The 19,476-nt window shown below is 46.5% G+C and overlaps 1 protein-coding gene and 1 pseudogene across 1 annotated transcript; both read left to right on the forward strand.

The window, feature by feature from the left end:
* The first annotated feature begins 261 nt into the window (after positions 1-261).
* Positions 262-6,085, forward strand: LOC138412387 (retrovirus-related Pol polyprotein from transposon 297). Its single transcript, XM_069536139.1, has one exon. The coding sequence runs from the start codon at positions 262-264 to the stop codon at positions 2,965-2,967; it is 2,706 nt and encodes a 901-aa protein (XP_069392240.1). The 3' UTR covers positions 2,968-6,085.
* On the forward strand, positions 3,349-19,061 carry LOC138412250 (uncharacterized; annotated as a pseudogene).
* Positions 19,062-19,476: the final 415 nt, after the last annotated feature.

Consider the following 19,476-nt stretch of genomic DNA (forward strand, 5'->3'; position numbering starts at 1 on the left):
CATGTCTCACTGCAGGAGAGAACGGCTTTGTTTTCGCTGCTATGCTACTGGACATCAGGCTGTGACCTGTCATAGTGCTCCTCCTTCTGGCTTGCCTGCCGTTCAGCCTGGAGGTTCCAACCAGCAGGGAAACTAGTTGGCCCACATGAGCAGGGGAGTAGTGTAGGGCCAGATGACAATTCCCCACAAGGTACAGATAATGTTGATCTTGAGTCAGTATACTCACAGTTCTGCTCCGTAGCAGGTGATAACTCGACTGTAATGATTCAAAATACACAAAGACTGTCTGCAACTGATGACCTTTTTCACACTGATGTGCTGATCCAAGATACTGTCAAACTTCGAGCTATGCTTGACAGCGGCTCTATGGCCTGTTCCTTGAGCTCTCGTGTTCTCCCTCTACTGAAGCAGAACAATGTTGTTTCGCCTGACTCTATTTCCCCCACTTCAGTTGTCCTTGTTGGGTGTGGAGGTTCAAGAACAAATCCTGTTGGTGTGTGTGAGTTGCAGATGAGGGTGTTTGGCTGTGGGTTCTCCGTTCCAACGCTCATTGTGGAGGGACAAAGTGATGACCTCATACTTGGCAGCAATGTCATGAAACACCTTATTCGGGTGCTGATGCACTCTAGAGGCTTCGGGGAGAAAGTGTCTCCTTCCAATCAGGTTCCGGGGGAGGAGGGGAGCCTGCTGCAGCTGTTGACCACAGTGGAGACATGGAGAGGGGATGTGTGTCCCGATAAGGTGGGGACTGTTAAAATCAAACATGCAGTGACCCTGGAGCCTTTGACAGAACATTTGGTTTGGGGTCGCCTACCTGCTCATCTATGTCTTTCAGCCGGCAGCACGGTGGTTGTGGAGCCAAGTGAGTCAAGAACAGTGCCGCGTTCAGTGATGGTGGGCCGTGTTGTGACACCGCTGTGGGGCGATGGATGGGTTCCAGTGAGGGTCATTAACCCCTCCCCTAGACCAGTGACTTTGAGACGCAACTGCAAGATTGCTGACGTGTCAACATGTGTAGCACTGGAAGACTTTGACACTGACTACTTTTATGTGACTGACTCACCTGATGAAGTGAAATGTTCTGTGACAAAGATAGCTGACAAATCTGACACAGCCAGTGAAAAGAGCTTGACTGTTGACTCGGACTGTACTGCTCAACCGACTCTGAGTCCCACTCTCTCTGACCTGGGACTGCAAGACATTGACATTGACACGACTCACCTGTCCCCCTTCTGGAAGGCAAAGTTGGTTGACCTGTTGGCTAAATATGAGTCCATCTTCTCTCGCCACAGACTGGACTGTGGTAAAGCCAAAGACTTTGTCCACCGCATCCGACTAAGTGACAGCAAGCCCTTCAGACTTCCCTATCGCCGACTGTCCCCATCTCACTATGAGAAACTGAGGGTGGCTTTAAATGAGATGGAGGAGCGTGACATCATTAGGAAATCTACAAGCGAATACGCGTCACCTCTTGTTCTTGTCTGGAAGAAGAATGGCGACCTGCGGCTCTGCACGGATTTTCGGTGGCTGAACGCGCGCACTTTCCGTGACGCACACCCCTTGCCTCATCAGGCTGACGCCCTAGCCGCCCTAGGGGGGAATGCATTCTTCTCGACCATGGATCTGACCTCTGGGTACTATAACATGGAGGTCCATGAGGAGGACAAAAAGTTCACCGCATTCACCTCCCCATTTGGGCTATATGAGTACAACAGACTCCCGCAAGGACTTTGCAACAGTCCGGCCACGTTCATGAGAATGATGATGGCTATCTTTGGTGATCAAAACTTTCTGAGCCTCTTGTGTTATCTTGATGATATCCTTGTGTTTGCTCCTGATGAACAGCTAGCGTTGCAGAGATTGGAGATGGTGTTCGAGAGGTTAAAGGTGCACAACCTAAAGCTGGCTCCCAAAAAGTGTCATTTCATGAAGCCTTCAGTAAAGTTTTTGGGGCATATTGTAACTATGGGCGGGATTTCAACTGACCCGGAGAAAGTTAGAGCAGTTGTTGCACTGCAGGAGAAGGATTTAATGGTAGAGGGCACTAACATCCCAGCTCCCACCAAAATCAGATCCTTCCTTGGGATGGTTGGATATTATCAGCAGTTTTTCGAGGGGTACTCTAGTATTAGCAAGCCTTTGTTCGCACTGACTTCAGGTGGGAAAAGACCGCGACGTACTAAGGGTAAAAAGATCCAGCCTATGTCTCGGGACCTCTCTTCTATTGATTGGACTCCTGCATGCAGCGAGGCTTTCAGGAAGCTGAAACAGGCTTTGCTAAACAATGTCACTCTTGCTCACCCCGATTTCAGTAGGCCTTTTCTCCTGTCGGTTGATGCCTCCTCCAATGGCCTCGGGGCTGTGCTTTCTCAGCTGGCTGATGGTGATAATGTTGCTCGGCCCATAGCATTTGCCAGCAAGTCGTTGAATTATGCCCAGTCTCGCTACCCGGCGCATAGGCTGGAATTCCTAGCACTTAAGTGGGCTGTGTGCGACAAGTTCAGCCACTGGCTAAGAGGCCAGCGATTCACTGTCTGGACCGATAATAACCCGCTCACCTATGTTCTTAGTAAACCAAAGTTAGACACCTGTGAGCAGAGGTGGGTATCGAAACTGGCCCCGTATGACTTTGACATCAAGTACATTCCTGGTCCTAAAAATGTGGTGGCAGATGCCCTCAGCCGTGAACCCTTTGTGCGCCCTAGTATTCTCCATCGACTCACAACAGTTCCCTATGGTGCCCTTCTGGAGGAAGCGAATGCCCTAGAGCCTGTCTGTGTGCAGGATGCTTTTCGGTTGTCCTGTGATCCTCTAAACCGCCTGCAGTACCGCCCTTTGTCTGTGGCCTTCAACAGTGCAGCGGCAGTGCCTCAGCATCCACCTATCTCTTCGAAGGCAGTATCTGCTGTTCTGGAACATTCCCTAGAAGAAGACTGCTTGCCCTCACATGCGTTCTGCTTGCCGTAGCTCACTCAATCTCTTCTACCTTCGGAGCTGTCTGATTTCCGCCCTTTGCCCAAGGACAAACTGACATCATTGCAACGTGCTGATCCATGCTTGGGTCGGGTGCTTTACTTTGTGGAACGTCAGAGACGGCCGTCGAGACGAGAACGCCAACATGAGCCAGCTGGAGCCTTGCGGCTGCTCCGACATTGGGAACAACTTACCATCAAAGCATGTGTTCTGTATCGCACTTCGAAGGATGCTGTGACAAAGAAAAGGACTTACCGGTATGTCGTGCCCTCTCACCTGAAAGATAAGGTCCTGAGAGGGATCCATGATGAGGCAGGTCACCAAGGGCAGAGGAGGACGCTCTACTTGGCTAGACAGCGGTTCTACTGGATCGGGATGGAGAGGGATGTCAAGGAATATGTGCAGCGTTGTCGCCGTTGTCTGGTCAGTAAGTCTCCTGAACCTGAGGCCAGGGCACCACTTGAGAGTATTAAGACCTCTAGACCTCTTGAGTTGGTTTGCATTGATTTTTTGTCTGCTGAAGACTCATCCAACAAGTCTCTAGATGTACTCGTTGTGACTGATCATTTCACTAAGCTAGCTCAGGCATATCTCTGTCCCAACCAGTCGGCTAAAGCTGTTGCTCATCAACTCTGGAACAACTTCTTCTGTGTGTATGGCTTCCCAGAGCGAGTGCACTCAGACCAAGGTGCAAACTTCGAAAGCAGCCTGATTGCAGAGATGCTCCAAGTCGCTGGTGTTGAGAAATCTCACACGACACCTTACCATCCCATGGGCAATGGATCAGTTGAGCAGTTCAATCGCACCCTTGGGAACATGATCAGAGCTCTTCCACCCAGAGCCAAACAGAAATGGCCCCAATTCCTGCGTTCACTCACTTTCTCGTACAATGCAACGGTCCATGAAACCACGGGTTTTGCACCCTTTCTACTGATGTTCGGCAGGATTCCCAGGTTGCCTGTGGACATGTTGTTTCAGTCTGTGCTCATGGATGAGCAAGTGGTGGATTATGATGTTTATGTGGAGTGTCTCCGACGGGACTTGGCGGAGGCTATCAGGATTGCTCAGGTTTCAACCGCAAAACAACAGGAGAGGCAGACTGAGCTTTACAACCGCAAGGTGAGGGGTGCGTCTGTGGATGTTGGCGACAGAGTCTTGTTGGCCAACAAAGGACGAGGTCGGAGGAAGCTGGCTGATCGCTGGGAGGGTCACATATACACTGTTGTGGAGAAACAGGATAACACTCACACCTTCAGACTCAGGAACTGTTCGACGAATCAGGAGAAAGTGGTCCACAGGAACCTCATTATGCCTGTGAACTTCCTACCTGTCCCTGCTGATCTGGAGGATGACGGATCCTTTGACGGTTCCCTGACTGATGAGGCTGTGGATGAGTCGTTGGGGCATGCTGAACAGGATGATTCAACTGTTCTTCCTGGCAGTGGACCTGAGGATAGGACTGTTTTTTGGATCTCTCAGCTTCCAGTCTCCACGGGAGATCATTCATCTACTGTGGGTGATGTGGATGGACATGTCCGAATAGGATCTGACTCGCCTGACCAGATTGATCCTGACATTCACGGTGACGGTGGACTTGACGGTTCTGACGAGACCAGATCTGACAAACTGGACCAGTCTGACCCTTGTAGTCCTGCTGTTGATGCTGACTGTTCTGTTGACTTACCTGACTCTCGACCTGCTGACTCTGCTCTTTCTGTTGGCATGTTGCCTTTTGATGCTGGTTCTGTTTTAGCGTCAGAGGCAGGGTTGAACTTTTCCAGTGGCAGTTTGCAGAGGATACGGACGAGGTATGGTAGGGTTGTTAGACCGGTCCTCAGACTTATTCAGAACATGCATCTGAAAGTTCTTGCAGGTCGCTAGTATTATTTCATGTATTGGCCTTACATATGTGTGTGTGGTTATTGGTTCATATATAGCCCATAGTTCCTTCAGTTTTTAAGGGGGGGGGGTTGTTGTTGTTTTTTTTTTGTGTGTGTGTTGTTTTTCTTTGTTTTTGTTTTGATTGTTTTTTTGTTTGTTTGTTTCTTTTCTTTTCTGTGATGGTTTGACACCTGTGTGTGGCCACTGGATGGGTGTGTCCAGGTTGTGGATTTGCGTGCTGTTGTACTAACATGATTTCCGAGTAGTTTAACATGTATGTGGGCATGTTTCTCCTGTGAGTGCTGGAAGGCTTTGCAACCCTTTTTCATTCTGATTCTTAAGGAATGGTCTTTTGACTGGAGTATTTGGTATCTGTGATATTAGCAGCACTGTTCACTTTGGAATTCTTTGTGTATTTATTTATATATATATTTTTTTTATTTATTTATTTTTTTTTACTACCCATGTCCTCCTCTTGATATGATCTTGTTGGTGCCTGGTAGGTTTGTGGGTCAAGTAATGTACAGTCCGGTCTCATTATTTATTTGTTTTTGCTTTTTATTTTTTTATTTTGGTCTGGGGCGTATGGGCAAGTGGAGATCAGTAGGGGGGAGTGTAACGGAGTTAAAGTGTAGTATGATTCCACTTGCCATACAAACTCATCTCACAACACTGACACTTAAATATCCTGGGGTTCTTAAATGCAGCACCCCTGTAGATTAGGGTCGTGCCCCCCCCCCCCGTAGATTAGGATGTGCCCCCCTGGAGATAGCAGCAGTTGGACCTTGCTGTTTATCTGGTAGGTGCACGAATATGAGCTCCGCTAATGTTTTATATTAATAACTGTAACTTAATACTAAAACATGGTTTAAGTTGCACTGCATTAACATACACTTCCTAAACAGTTGAGCCGATCCTTGTTTTGTTTTTCTTTGTTTATAAAATGGCTAGTGTGGCATGTGTTAGCTAACCCGCACTTCCTTTCCATTTTACATTTTTCAGATGATCAAATGTATGTGTGTGTGTGTGAGGAAACCCGGACTAACTGTGCGATCCTTCTGCCAGGTACATTACGCTGTGTTAGCTCAGTTATGTTCATTTTAATATTAGAGCAGTTGGACCTTGCTGTTTATCTGATGATCAAATGTATGTGTGTGTGTGTGTGAGGAAACCCGGACTAACTGTGCGATCCTTCTGCCAGATGTTAAGAATAAAAGACATGTTTGCCAAAGTTGACGGTCGTCTTCTGTGAAATACACAACGCAACGGAGGAGTACAAAGCCGCTACATATACATATAAATATATATATATATATATACATATATTATTTTTCTTATAGTAGAGTAGGTTTTAATAATGTGACTTTACTTTTACTTTTGTTAATATAATGTATTCTGTTACATTTCATTACTGGATGAATAAGAAGTATTTAAGTGGGCAGAGAAGAGACGGGGACTTTGATACTGATTATAAAGGCTCAGTATAGTGTATGTCTTGCTTATGGATGAGGCACTGATACAATCCTGGATGAAAACTATTATAACTAACAGGTTGTGGTTTTAACTCTCTGACACCAAGGGGACAGATGACACAGAGGATGCAGGTTGTCTTATCTCTTATTTTGTGTCTGTTCTTGTCTCCAGTTCAACAATGTGCCAGCAGTGAAGCTGACCAAACACCTGGAGGTGAGGCTGGCTCCTGTTGGATTATTGTAAGTATCACACACATTAATGCAAACGCACACACACACACACCTCTGAGCCTCCGTTTGTATCTGTCTTCTAATGTGTCTGATTGTGTTCATGTAGCAAAGGAAAGGTGATTTACGGGGCTCCAGGTGACAGAGTTCCTTCTCCCTGTCCAGACACAGGAGGCTCTGGAAGAGATGGCAGCTGACACTGTCGCTGTTGTCCAGACACAGGAGGCTCTGGAAGAGATGGCAGCTGACACTGTCGCTGCTGTCCAGACACAGGAGGCTCTGGAAGAGATGGCAGCTGCCGTTGCTGTCGAGGCACAGGGGGCTCAGGAGAAGATGGCAATGGAATTGAATGCTGCAAGAAAAAGCTCTCTGTCAGCTCTCCTGTTTTCTACTATGGATTATCCAATGCATCTAGTTGAGGACAATCTTCTTCTCCAAAATTCAGTTAAAATTAAAAAAAAAAGATTACAATGGTACTTCAAGCTCCTGAAGTTTGTTACATTCTCCTATTTGTTTTAACCTGTAATGGAAATTACATTTAATTGCATGAGCGGACAATGGTTGACGAAATTGTTAATCTAAAAAGGGTAACCTTAAGGTTTATGATGGTGGCTTAAGAGACACAGAAATTGCCACCACAATATCCAACCAGATATTTTGTCATTTACCTGACCAACTCTCGTTTATCCAACCGGACATTGTTGCTCCGACCAGGTTTCTCATTTATCCAATCACATGTTGTATATCCAACCAGATATTTTGTAATTTATCCAACCACCTTTCGTTTAAAAAAATGAGAAACCTTGGTGAGACAAACAAGGGGTGTTTGGATAAATTTATGAAGTGGGATGATTCAGATCTGTACTCACATTTTAAGGTCCTCATCAGTGCATAAAAGCAGAAGAGATCATTCTGTGCTTGGTTTCTCCTCAGAAACAGATCTCTGTCTGCTCGACAAGCTTTAAAATGATGGAGTACATGACAGTGGTTGTCCGATGGTGCCGTGTGCCACAGCCTCACATCAATTAACCCACATCAGGTCTTGGTGGTACATGAGCAGGTGGAACTGTACAGAAAATGAGACCCAGCATTTGAGAGTTATTTGCGCTCACCTATCCAGCGCTGGTGTTTGGAGCTATATAGCCAAACTGTTCTCTACAATGAAGAAGCTATGGTCAGACCCGACGTTTAATCTATTGGGCTCTGGAGCTTTTGAGTCATTGTTGACAGATAAACAACCATTGACTGAAATTGTCAACCAATCTAGTGTCACATACACTGAGATTCAGCCAGGAGTTAGCTTCTACGAAAATGTCATGAAGACAGTAGCATTGGTGAAAGCGTGCAGTCGGACCCTAAGAAAAGAGCTGACCGTTGCAGACCATAGGATGATGTTTAAGCTATCCTGCAGACATGTAAGTACTGAGCACATCCTCTCTTAAACTTTTTTTTTCTCAAAAAAACCCCGAAAAGTTGATATACTCCTTTTCCACAAATCGTTTGTTTTTTTGTTTCATGTCACCCTGACAGGAACCCCACAGCCTGGTAGTGTTGCCACCTGGGTCTGCCACCAACATGATCACAGTGCGATGCACTAAGCCCCAGACGATATATGACCTTATGCCGAAGCATGGCTTACATTGCTCCTGTAATGGAAATTTTTACATTTGTGTATGTTTAATTGCATGATGTATGTATGTGAATGACTGACCAAAGAGTTGACCAAATTGTTAATCTAAAAGGGTAACCTTAAGGCTTATGATGGTGGCTTAAGAGACTTGAGCTTTATGGCCTCGAGAAACCACAACTTTATGGTATCTCTGATTGGGATCTCACACTGAACACTGATTCTCCTATGTTCTTTGCTCATTTGTGCATGTCATTCAGGTGATGTGTACTGATGAGTCCATCTGCAGATGCTGAATTAAACTTTCAGAAAGAAGTGTTTGACTTTGTGCTTGTTTCACAGAAATTGCCACCACAATTTTGGTGTTGTCGGCAGGATCACTCTTGTAAGAAGACACTCTGGATCTCAGGGCTGAAAGGTAAAACTGCGCAGGGAGTCTGGGACTCTGACCTCAACCTCCCTGAGAAAAGAAGGTAGAGACGTGAGGGCCTGATGCCTGAAAACCAAAGAGTGCTCTCACTGCTGTGATCCAGCGGACCACTTAGCACAAAGACACTGTCTTTCTGGGAAGACAAATTCAGAAGGGAAACGGTTCTCTCACAGGGTGAGAGACAGACGTGTTGGCATGGCAAGGTTTGGAACCGATGTAGAATCAAGGAAGCTTCAGGTGATCTTGGAGACCACAGAGTTAATATAGAATAAGCCTGTTGGTGATCTTAGAGAAGGTCACATAGTTAATTGGGAACTAATGAGTATGGTATTGGAATAAGCAGGTTGGTGATCCGAGAGGAGGTCACAGAGTTAAGGAGTATTGATATATACAAGATATAATAATAGGAATATACGGAGTGTTTGTTGATTTTAATACACTTGTTATATTGGGTTCTGACGTCGAGTTCATGATTTAACAAACTATGATATAATATAGTAAATAGAGTTTTGCACTGGAGATGGGACTGAGACCTGAGCCAGGATCATCTCGACACTGCGATGAATCTGCTTTAAGAGAAGTTCTCAACCCCCAAAGGTAAGTACATTTAAGTAAACTTAAGTATATTATGGGTCTAATTGGCTTTTTGAGGTTATTAAGAAAGACTTAAATCCTAAAATTAAAATCCTAACAACAAATTTTTAACAAAAGTAAATTAAAAAGAACGGATTAAAATAAATTAGGGAATTTCTAAATGTCTTTTCCCATATCAGCATAACTTTGGTCCTCCAAATTTTGTATTTTGTTGAAAAATGGGGAGTTTAAATTGATAAATAAGAGTTATGTTAAAACTGCTGAGACAACCTATTAAAGAAATGGGTTTAAACATTGGTAAAGGAAAGAAAGATGAGGATAATGCTAATCCACTTTCTTTTCTTAATGTTCAGTATATGTTAATAAGTGATGGTAAGCGTAGAGTTAGAGAGGAACGAGTTAGTGAGGACAAATTAGAAGGGAAAAAGAAATGTAGGGATATTTGTACTGGAGCGTGTGAATTTTGGTTAACTGAAGTGAATATCAGGGACAGTTTACAGAAGGTAGGGATTGAACTAATCTCCAAGTCTCAGTGTGTCCGACTTGACCCTGATCTGGACTCAGCTCCACCGAGAGGACAACTACAGCCAGCAGCGGTGCAGTGTCCCTAACCTCCATCCAGACCTCGACCTTGTTGCAGCAGAGGAGGTGGATAGGCCTCCATCATGCACCACTCACATACTCCACGGCGAACCGGGAAGGAAGCAATTTATGATTTGAATGCAACCCTGCAAGCACCGATGGTGGAGGTGGCTGCAGGAGATGGAAACACTCAGCTGATCTCCAGACCATGGACATTCACCAATATGAAAGAACCTACCATTTCATCTCTCCCACAAGTGTTAAGTGGGGGAGCGGTATGCAGTGCAACTGGAACCAGCACTGAACAGCAGAGACTGCTGATGACTGAGATGGGGACTCAGTATTCGAAAGTGGCAAGATCCGTCTCTGCACAGGAGCGGTGAATGGTGAATCTAGCATGGGGTCATGCTGATCATGCAGAAAAACTCTTGAACAGCAAGACAAAGAAAAAGGACAGCTGGCAGCATATCAAAACCAAGTCTGCGTGCACAAGAAAGGTCATGGACGGAGAGGAAGGGGACGTGGAAGAACTGACGCTTGTTTAAAATGTGGCAAAATTGGACTTTAGATCAGGGATTGTCCTGAGAACCAATACACAGAGTAGCGGTGGAGCTGGGGACAGTGAAGGATTCATCTGGTGCAGACACGGAGACAGAGAGAAAGTTTCAGCCTACTCACCAAATTCGTAAGAGCACTGTAACACGCAAACCATGTGAATTACTGTTAGAACTGATGCACATATGCAAAAACACACGATCACAGTAAACGGTAAAGACATCACATTTTTGGTAGATCCAGGTGAAACAGAATCAGTCATTTAATGTGAAGAGTTTAATATAACTCCAAAAATGAATGTTAGAGATGTTTTAAAACAATTGAAGCAACAGGTACGACAGTGATAGAGAGATACACTGTACCATTGTTTTGTTAAAATGAGGTTAAGGAAATTTTAAACACTAATTTTTGTTGTCACCACGCTGGCTGATAGATTTTATAGGTAGAGATTTGGTGTGTTCATTGAGTAATATGCTAATTTTAACATCACAAGGCGTAGATGTAACTAGAGGATTTGATATATGCATATCAATGGAAGATTCTTAACTCTTCCCTCACCTCTGTAAGTAACACTTTCTTGTGTGTTCAATCACTGTGTTGTCTCAGTATCTTAGATTGACTCACTGGAAAGGTATCAAATTCTCATCTCCATGTTCTATTAGGCAAAGGAGAACAAAAACAATTAGTATTGAAAGTTTTGGAACTTTGGACCAAAAGGGGTTATGGGAAGGGAAAAAACATCTGATCCCAATAATAATAATAATTTGATCAGTGGTTTAGAGGTAAATCACAAAAGATTTCTGCAGTGATAAATGCAATTATCTTAAAACAGTTCTTAAAACAGATCAGATCATTATAGCAGGTGATTTCAATATTCATTTAGATGTTGCCAATGACAGCCTTAGTTCAGCATTTAAATCAATAATAGACTCGATTGGTTTCACTCAACATGTGAATCAACCGACCCAGTGCCTGAATCACACTCTTGATCTTGTCCTGACATATTGCATTGACATAGAAAATATAACTATTCCAACAGAACGCTCTTCTGTCTGACCATTTTTTACTTACATTTGAATTCAGAATTGTTAATTACGTCAATTCTGGACGGAAATTCTATTATAGTCAATGTCTATCCGACAAAACTGTTCACAAATTTAAAGAACTGCTCCCCTCTTCCCTTCCCTCTCAGCCATGTGTCAGTACAATACAAGAAGATTATCAAAACCTTACTCCCACACTAGTTGATAACTTTGTAAATAGTACTGCAGCCTCACTAAAAACAGCACTTGAAGCTGTCGCCCCATTAAAAAAGAGGAAACTAAGTCAGAGGAGATTAGCTCCATTGTATAATTCCCAAACGTGCGTTCTAAAACAGACATCGCTGAAGCTAGAAAGTAAGTGGCGTTCCACCAATCGCCAAGACTTCCACCTAGCCTGGAAGAATAGCCTTATAAATTACAAAAAAGCACTTAGAAATGCCCGAACCTCTTAATATTCATTACTAATAGAAGAAAATAGGAACAACCCCAGGTTCCTCTTCAGCACTTAACTTTGTTAACGTTAACAATGACTCCTCCATGCACATCCATACAAGGTTCTGTCCTTGGACCAATACTCTTCACCTTATATATGCTCCCCTTAGGCAACATTATTAGACAGCACCACAGCAGACAGCTGGGGGAACTCCCATCATGCACTGAGCACTTCATCACTTCCCTCTGTCTCTCTGCCCCCCCACACCTGTTTATTTATTTATTTTAACATGTCATCATGTCAAAGTGTCACTTTGTCCTCCCATAGTCCCTCTGGCTCTTCTCTCTCTCTCGTTTCAGATAACTCTGGCTGCAGGACAAAAACGAATACCATCACCATTGTTATCATTAATTACAATAACTCAGTAATTCATTAATATATATAATCCTGTTGTAGATCACTACATTGTTATTGTTATAGTCAGCCTTGATACTGATGGTGCCCAATTGTTCCCAGTCTCTCTCTCTCCACCTCATTTCTCTCTTGGCTCCCCCGCTTTCCACCCATCTCTCCTTTCCTCCCCCTTCCTTTTCTTTCCTCACCCCAACCGGTCGAGGCAGATGACCGCCCACATTGAGCCTGGTTCTGCCAGAGGTTTCTCCCTGTTAATGAGGGAGTTTTTCCACTCCACAGTCGCCTGTGCTTGCTCATTGTGGGAACTGTTGGGTTTCTCTACGTTAATATTGTTTTAAGGCCTTGACCTTTAAATGTAAAGTGCCTTGAGATAATGTAAATTATGAATTGGCGCTATATAAATAAAATTGAATTGAATTGAATTGAATTCATGTCCCACGGAAATAACATTAACTTTATAACCTTACAGTAAAGTTTTTTCGCGGTGTTGCTAAGTTAAGCTCACTCTACTTTATACTGTATATGCAGTAGGAACAGAAAAGCACAGATATCAATGTTATTCTATATAAAATGCAAAGACATTCCCTAAGACAACGTGACATACATATCTGTCAATTATGTTACTATGCTTCCCTGCAGACTCTTCACTTCCTGGCCCTTACCGAGACCTGGATCACTCCAGAAAACACTGCCACTCCAGCTTCCCTCTAATCTGCCTACTCCTTTTCACACTCCCCGAGACAAACAGGTCGAGAAGGAGGAACTGGTCTTCTCCTCTCCCCCATGTGGTCCTGCCAGGTCCTTCCCCTGGACCACCTTCCCAGATCTGCTTTTGAATTCCAGGCTGTCTCTGTCACACTTCCTTTCAAACTCAACATTGTGGTGATCTATCGCCCTCCTGGTCCTTTCCGTGACTTCTTTGATGAGATGGATGCCCTCCTGAGCTGCTCCCCTGACGATGGCACACCGCTCGTTGTCCTGCGCTCCTCTGAATTCATTGACTTCTTCTCCACATTTGACCTCACCCTCTTCCCCTCTCCACCGACCCACCGGGCTGGGAACCAACTCGATCTTGTCTTCACAAGATCCTGTAGTACCTCGGCACCACTCACTGTGTCTGACCAAAACGCTGTCACTTTCTCTCTCCCCTTAAAATTCACCACCTCCCTCGCCCCCAGGCCTCACACGGTCACCACCCGCTGCAATCTGAAATCCCTCTCTCCCTCTGCTCTCTCCTCTACTGTTCTTTCCTCACTACCATCTACAGACAAATTTTCACTAATGTCTACTGAGGAAGCCTCCTCCACTCTGCTATCCTTCTCTTGTCCTCTTTAGATGCTCTATATCCTCTCACCTACCTACCGGCACGATCACCCCCCCCCCCCCCTTCCCTGGCTGTCTATATCTCTGCAAACCAATAGATCGGTGCTACGAGCAGCAGAGAGAAAATGGAGAAAATCACATCATCCTGATGACCTTGCCCATTAGCACCACATCCTCTCTGACTTCACCTCAACAGTATCAGCAGCTAAATCTGCCTTCTACCTGTCAAAGATCAACTCCTCTGCCTCCAACCCCAGGAAACTATTCTCCTTATTCTCTTCTCTCCTCACCCCTCCTACTCCTCCCCCTCCTTCCTCCCTCACTGCTGATGACTTTCCAACTTACTTTACCAAGAAAGTAAAAGACATCAGCTCCTCATTTACTCCTATGCCCATCCAGAAAGCACCTCCCCCAAACCTCACCTCTGATGGCCTTACCTGCTTCAGCCCTCTCTCCTCTGAAGATGTTCTCACGCTAGTGACGTCTAACCGTGCCACCACCTGTTCCCTTGACCCGATTCCCTCCTCCCTTATCCAAGACATCTCTCATGACATCCTGCCATTCCTCACCACTCCGATCAACTCCTCCCTCACTTCAGGCATTATTCCAGCTCCTTTCAAGACAGCCATGGTAAAGCCACTCCTAAAGAAACCCACCCTAGACTCAGCTGACATCTGAAACTACAGACCTGTATCTCTTCTTTCATTCCTCTCTAAAACACTGGAACGTGCAGTCTAAGACCAACTGTCCTCCTATCTTTCAGAAAATGACTTCCTTTACCCTAATCAGTCAGGCTTCAGGACTGGTCACTCCACTAAGACGGCCCGCCTCACAGTGACTGAGTTTCTCGGTGCCGCCAGAGCCTCGTCCGACTCGTCAGTCCTCATTCTCCTTGACTTATCCTTTGTGTTTGACTCAGTCAACTACCAAATCCTCCTCTCCACTCTGGCTGAACTTGGCATTGCTGACTCTGCTCTGACCTGGTTCACATCATACCTGACAAATCGCACCTTTCAGGTCACATGGAATGGCTCCTTGTCCAATCCCTGCCTTCTGGAAACTGGTGTCCCTCAAAGCTCAGTATTAGGACCACTTCTGTTTTCACTATACACTAGATTGCTAGGCTCTGCAATCACATCGCATGGATTCTCTTACCACTGTTATGCTGACGACACCCAACTGTTCCTCTCTCTTCCCACATCCTCCTCCAGCACCCACGTTGTGACGTGCATCTTGGAATGTCTGGCAGACATCTCCGCTTGGACAGCTACGCATCACCTCAAACTCAACCTTAGAAAACTGAACTGCTCTTCATCGCGGGGAAATACTGCCCTCATATGGACCTGTAAGTCACTGTCGAGGATGTCACGGTACCATCTTCGTCGACGGCAAGGAACCTGGGCGTAATCCTAGACGATGGACTGTCCTGCGCCCCCCAACATCACTGCTGTGGCCCGATCCTGCAGGTCTGCCCTCTACAATATCCGCAGGATCCGGTCTTTCTTCACAAAAGACGCAACGCAACTCCTGGTCCAAGCGCTGGTCATCTCCCGTCTGGACTACTGCAACTCCCTCTTGGCTGGACTCCCAGCCTCTGCAGCTAAACCGTTGCAGCGTATCCAGAACGCTGCAGCGCGCCTCGTTTACAATCTTCCCAAATTGTCCCATGTGACCCCCCTCCTCCGTGACCTCCACTGGCTTCCTGTTGGGGCCAGCATCCGATTCAAGATGATGGTGCTGGCCTTCAAGGCCGTCAATGGAACTGCACCTGTCTACCTCCAAACACTAGTCAGACCACATGCCCCAGCGAGAGCACTTTGCTCATCTACATCAGCTGGCTGACTAGTACCCCCATCACTGAGAGCAAGCAAAGCCCGCTCAGCGAAGTCAGAATCAGAATCAGAATTCTTTTATTTGCCAAGTATGTTTGCACATACAGGAAATTGCCTTGGTGTCGTTGGTGCACTACTTATGTACATAAAACAACAATATAAAAAACAACAATATGTAAGAAATTGAATAAAATAAAATAGAATAAAATAAAATAAAATAAAATAAAGAATATACATATATACATTAACAGATTAACAGGGTTATGGGCACGTGCTGTGCGAAGGTGCAGAGATTGGTGATAGTGCCAGTAGTAATAAGTAATAAATTATAAATTATGTGCAGGGGGGTGGGGTGTGGTGGGGTAGAGTCAGTGCGGTGCAGAGTCAGTGTGATGCAGGGGGCTTGTTTGTGAGCCCCACTGCCACGGGGAAAAAACTGTTCAGATGGCGAGAGGTTTTAGTCCTGATGGCCCGGAACCTTTTTCCGGAGGGAAGTCTCTGGAACAGGTGGTGACCGGGATGTGAAGGATCAGCAATGATCTTGCCTACTCTCCTACTGGTCCTGGAGTGGAACAGGTCTAGGAGGGCCGGCAGGTCACAGCCGATGACCTTCTCAGCTGACCTTATGATCCGCTGCAGTCTGCCCTTGTCCTTGGCAGTGGAGGCAGCGAACCAGACGGTGATTGATGAGGTGAGGATGGACTCAATGATGGCTGTGTAGAATTCAACCATCACTTTCTGGGGCATGTTGAATTTCCTCAGTTGCCGCAGGAAGAACATCCTCTGCTGGGCCTTCTTGGTGATGGAGGTGATGTTCTCCGCCCACCTCAAGTCCTGTGCAATGATGGTCCCCAGGAATCTGAAGGACTCCACTGTTTTAACTGGGGAGTTGCACAGGCTGAGGGGGGCAGTTTGGGCTGGGCTCCTCCTGAAGTCTGCCACCATCTCTACAGTTTTCAAAGCGTTCAGCTCCAGGTGGTTCTGGCTGCACCAGGAAGCCAGGCTGTTAACTTCCTCTCTGTAGGCGGCTTCGTCCCCGTTGGTGATTAATCCGATGAGGGTCGTGTCGTCTGCAAACTTCAGGAGTTTGACAGAGGGATGGCTGGAGGTGCAGTTGTTGGTGTAGAGGGAGAACAGTAGAGGGGAGAGCACACAACCTTGTGGGGCTCCAGTGCTGATGGTCCGGGACTCAGAGACAAGCTTGCCCAGCCTCACGCGCTGCTTCCTGTCAGTCAGGAAGTTAGAGATCCACCTACAGGTGGGCTCAGGCACGCTCAGCTGTGTCAGCTTGTCACGGAGAAGAGCTGGGGCGATGGTGTTGAATGTGGAGCTGAAGTCCACAAACAGGATCCTGGCGTAGGTGCTGGGGGAGTCGAGGTGCTGGAGGATGAAGTGGAGTCCCATGTTGACTGCGTCGTCTACGGACCTGTTGGCTCTGTAGGCAAACTGCAGTGGGTCGAGGAGGTGGTTGGTTATTGTCTTGAGGTGGGTCAGCACGAGGCGCTCAAAGGTCTTCATTACTACAGAGGTCAGGGCGACAGGTCTGTAGTCATTAAGGCCTGTGATCCTCTGCTTCTTGGGAACGGGGATGATGGTGGATGTTTTGAGACAGGCGGGTACAACACATTCAGCCAGTGAGGTGTTAAAAATGTTCGTGAACACTGGAGAAAGCTGGTCTGCACAGTGCCTCAGTGTGGAGGGGGAGACAGCGTCGGGTCCAGGTGCCTTGCGGGGGTTCAACTTCTTCAGAAGCTTGTTTACATCCCTCTCCTGAATAGAGAGAGGTGTGATGGGGGGGAGGGGGGTTGAGTCTTTGTCCAGGCTGGGGTGAAGAGGTGTAATAGCTATGTGGGGGGGCTGGGAGTCTGGGTTAGAACTGGTCCATTGTCTTTCAAATCTACAGTAAAAGTCATTCAGTTCGTTTGCAAGTTTCATGTCTTCCACAGAGTGGGGGGATTTGGTTTTGCAGCCGGTGATCACTCGCAGCCCCTTCCAGACTGACGAGGAGTCGTTGGCTGCAAACTGTTGTTCCAGCTTCTTTGAGTACTGTCGTTTGGCCTCCTTAATCTCCTTGCCAAACAAGTATTTTGCCAGTCTGAAACTATCCATGTCCCCACTCTTGAAGGCCGCCTCCTTCTCCAAACGAAGCTGTTTGAGCTTTGCAGTGAACCAGGGCTTGTCGTTGTTATAGCTCACCCTGGTGCGTGTTGGGATACATCTGTCTTCACAGAAGCTGATGTATGACGTCACTGCATCTGTGTATTCATCGAGGCTGTTGGAAGCAGTTCTAAAAATGTCCCAGTCAGTGTTATCCAGACAGTCACGCAGCTCCTCCACAGCTTCTCTGTTGCTCCAGTTCTTGGATCTCAGCACAGCAGGTTTAGAAAGTTTGAGTTTCTGCCTGTAAGCTGGGATCAGGTGAATAAGAGCGTGGTCGGACAGGCCCAGAGCAGCGCGGGTAACTGCATGATACGCCTTGGTGATGGTGCTGTAGCAGTGATCAAGAGTGTTCTCCCCCCTGGTCGGGCATTTGATCAACTGTTTATATTTCGGGAGTTCCTGAGATAAGTTCCCCTTATTAAAGTCCCCGAGGACAATAACAGGGGAATAAGTGTTCTCTCTCCTCCTCTCCACCCCCAGTACCTGCTCGGCGAGTTGTCGTTGTGCTTCGCGCACGTCAGCTTGCGGGGGGATGTACACGCCGGCCAGGGTGAAAGAGGTGAACTCACGGGGAGAGTAGAACAGTCGGCAGGTAATGAAAAAAGTTTCCAGGTCCGGAGAACAGGACTGTAAAATGACTTTCACATCGCTGCAGCAGCCCTGGTTTATATAAAAACAAACCCTCCGCCTTTTGCCTTGTGTGAGAGGATCGGGTCACGGTCCGCGCGTAACAGCTGGAAGCCGGTCATCTGTGCGGCGGAGTCCGGTGTGGCTTCAGTCAGCCACGATTCCGTGAAACACAAGACAGAAGTAAGGGAAAAGTCTCTATTTGTCCGGATGAGGAGGCGCAGTTCGTCCATCTTATTGCACAGCGAGCGGACATTGGAGAGGAGGATGCTCGGGAGAGGTGAGCGTAATCCCCGCTCCCTGAAGCGCACCAGGGCCCCAGCGCGCTTCCCTCGTCGTCTCCGCCGGAGTCTCACTGCGTGTCCGAGGACCACCGCACCTTTGATGAGTAAGTCCACTAAATCCACGGAAGAGGCGATAAAGTTGGGACATAAATCGGATGGTGTTGTGTCCCTGATGGAAAGAAGCTCGTCCATCGTGAAAGTAATCCGAGTAGGGTCGCAGTAAACAGAATTAAATACTAAAAACAAACACAAAAGTGCGCACCAACACACCGAGGCGACCGTTCGTGGCGCCATCTTGGTGTGTTTAGTCTTAAGTTGTGACTCTTCTCTGTTTTAGCACATCAGTGGTGGAACATCAGTGGTGGAACAAACTCCCGACCAATGTCAGGACAGCGGAATCGCACTCCATCTTCCGCAAAAGACTCAAGACTCATTTGTTCAGACTTCACCTCGACCCTGCATAGCATGACTCCCGAGAACCGGAGATGAAGCTGAAACGGCGCCAAAATTTTCAGTGGCCGGGAGGGGCATTACGTCTATAGTAGTTTAGCACTACCATAGACAATGAATGGGAATGTGTTTAGGGCCGTTTAGCTAAACAATCCACGGCTGCTGCGTGGGAGACCGGGGTCGATTCCCAGATGGAGAGGAACATATTTTTTACATAAAATGTCGAGAATTTCCTGTGAAAGTGAAAAAAATAAAAAAAACTGAATCCACACCTGCATCCACATTAAATGGGTTCCTCCCCTTCCATTCATCAAGTTTGGTAGAAAAAGGTTAATTAATGTGGAGGTGAAGGGGCGGAGAGAGCACCTTCACCTGCACCACTGAGGATCAATCAGCACAGGTGAGAGCTGTTAGCTGATTGATCCTCAGATTTTAAAAGGAGGCAGCAGAGCTGCCTCGGGAGGACGCACAAGACACTCGAGAGACACTCGGGAGACACACTGGAGAAGAACACTCCAAGAAGCCAGAGGTCCAGCAGATAGGGCTGGACCCATTTAAGTTCCGTATT

The sequence above is a fragment of the Paralichthys olivaceus genome, chromosome 12, assembly GCF_024713975.1.
Source record: "Paralichthys olivaceus isolate ysfri-2021 chromosome 12, ASM2471397v2, whole genome shotgun sequence".
Taxonomy (NCBI): Eukaryota; Metazoa; Chordata; class Actinopteri; order Pleuronectiformes; family Paralichthyidae; genus Paralichthys; species Paralichthys olivaceus.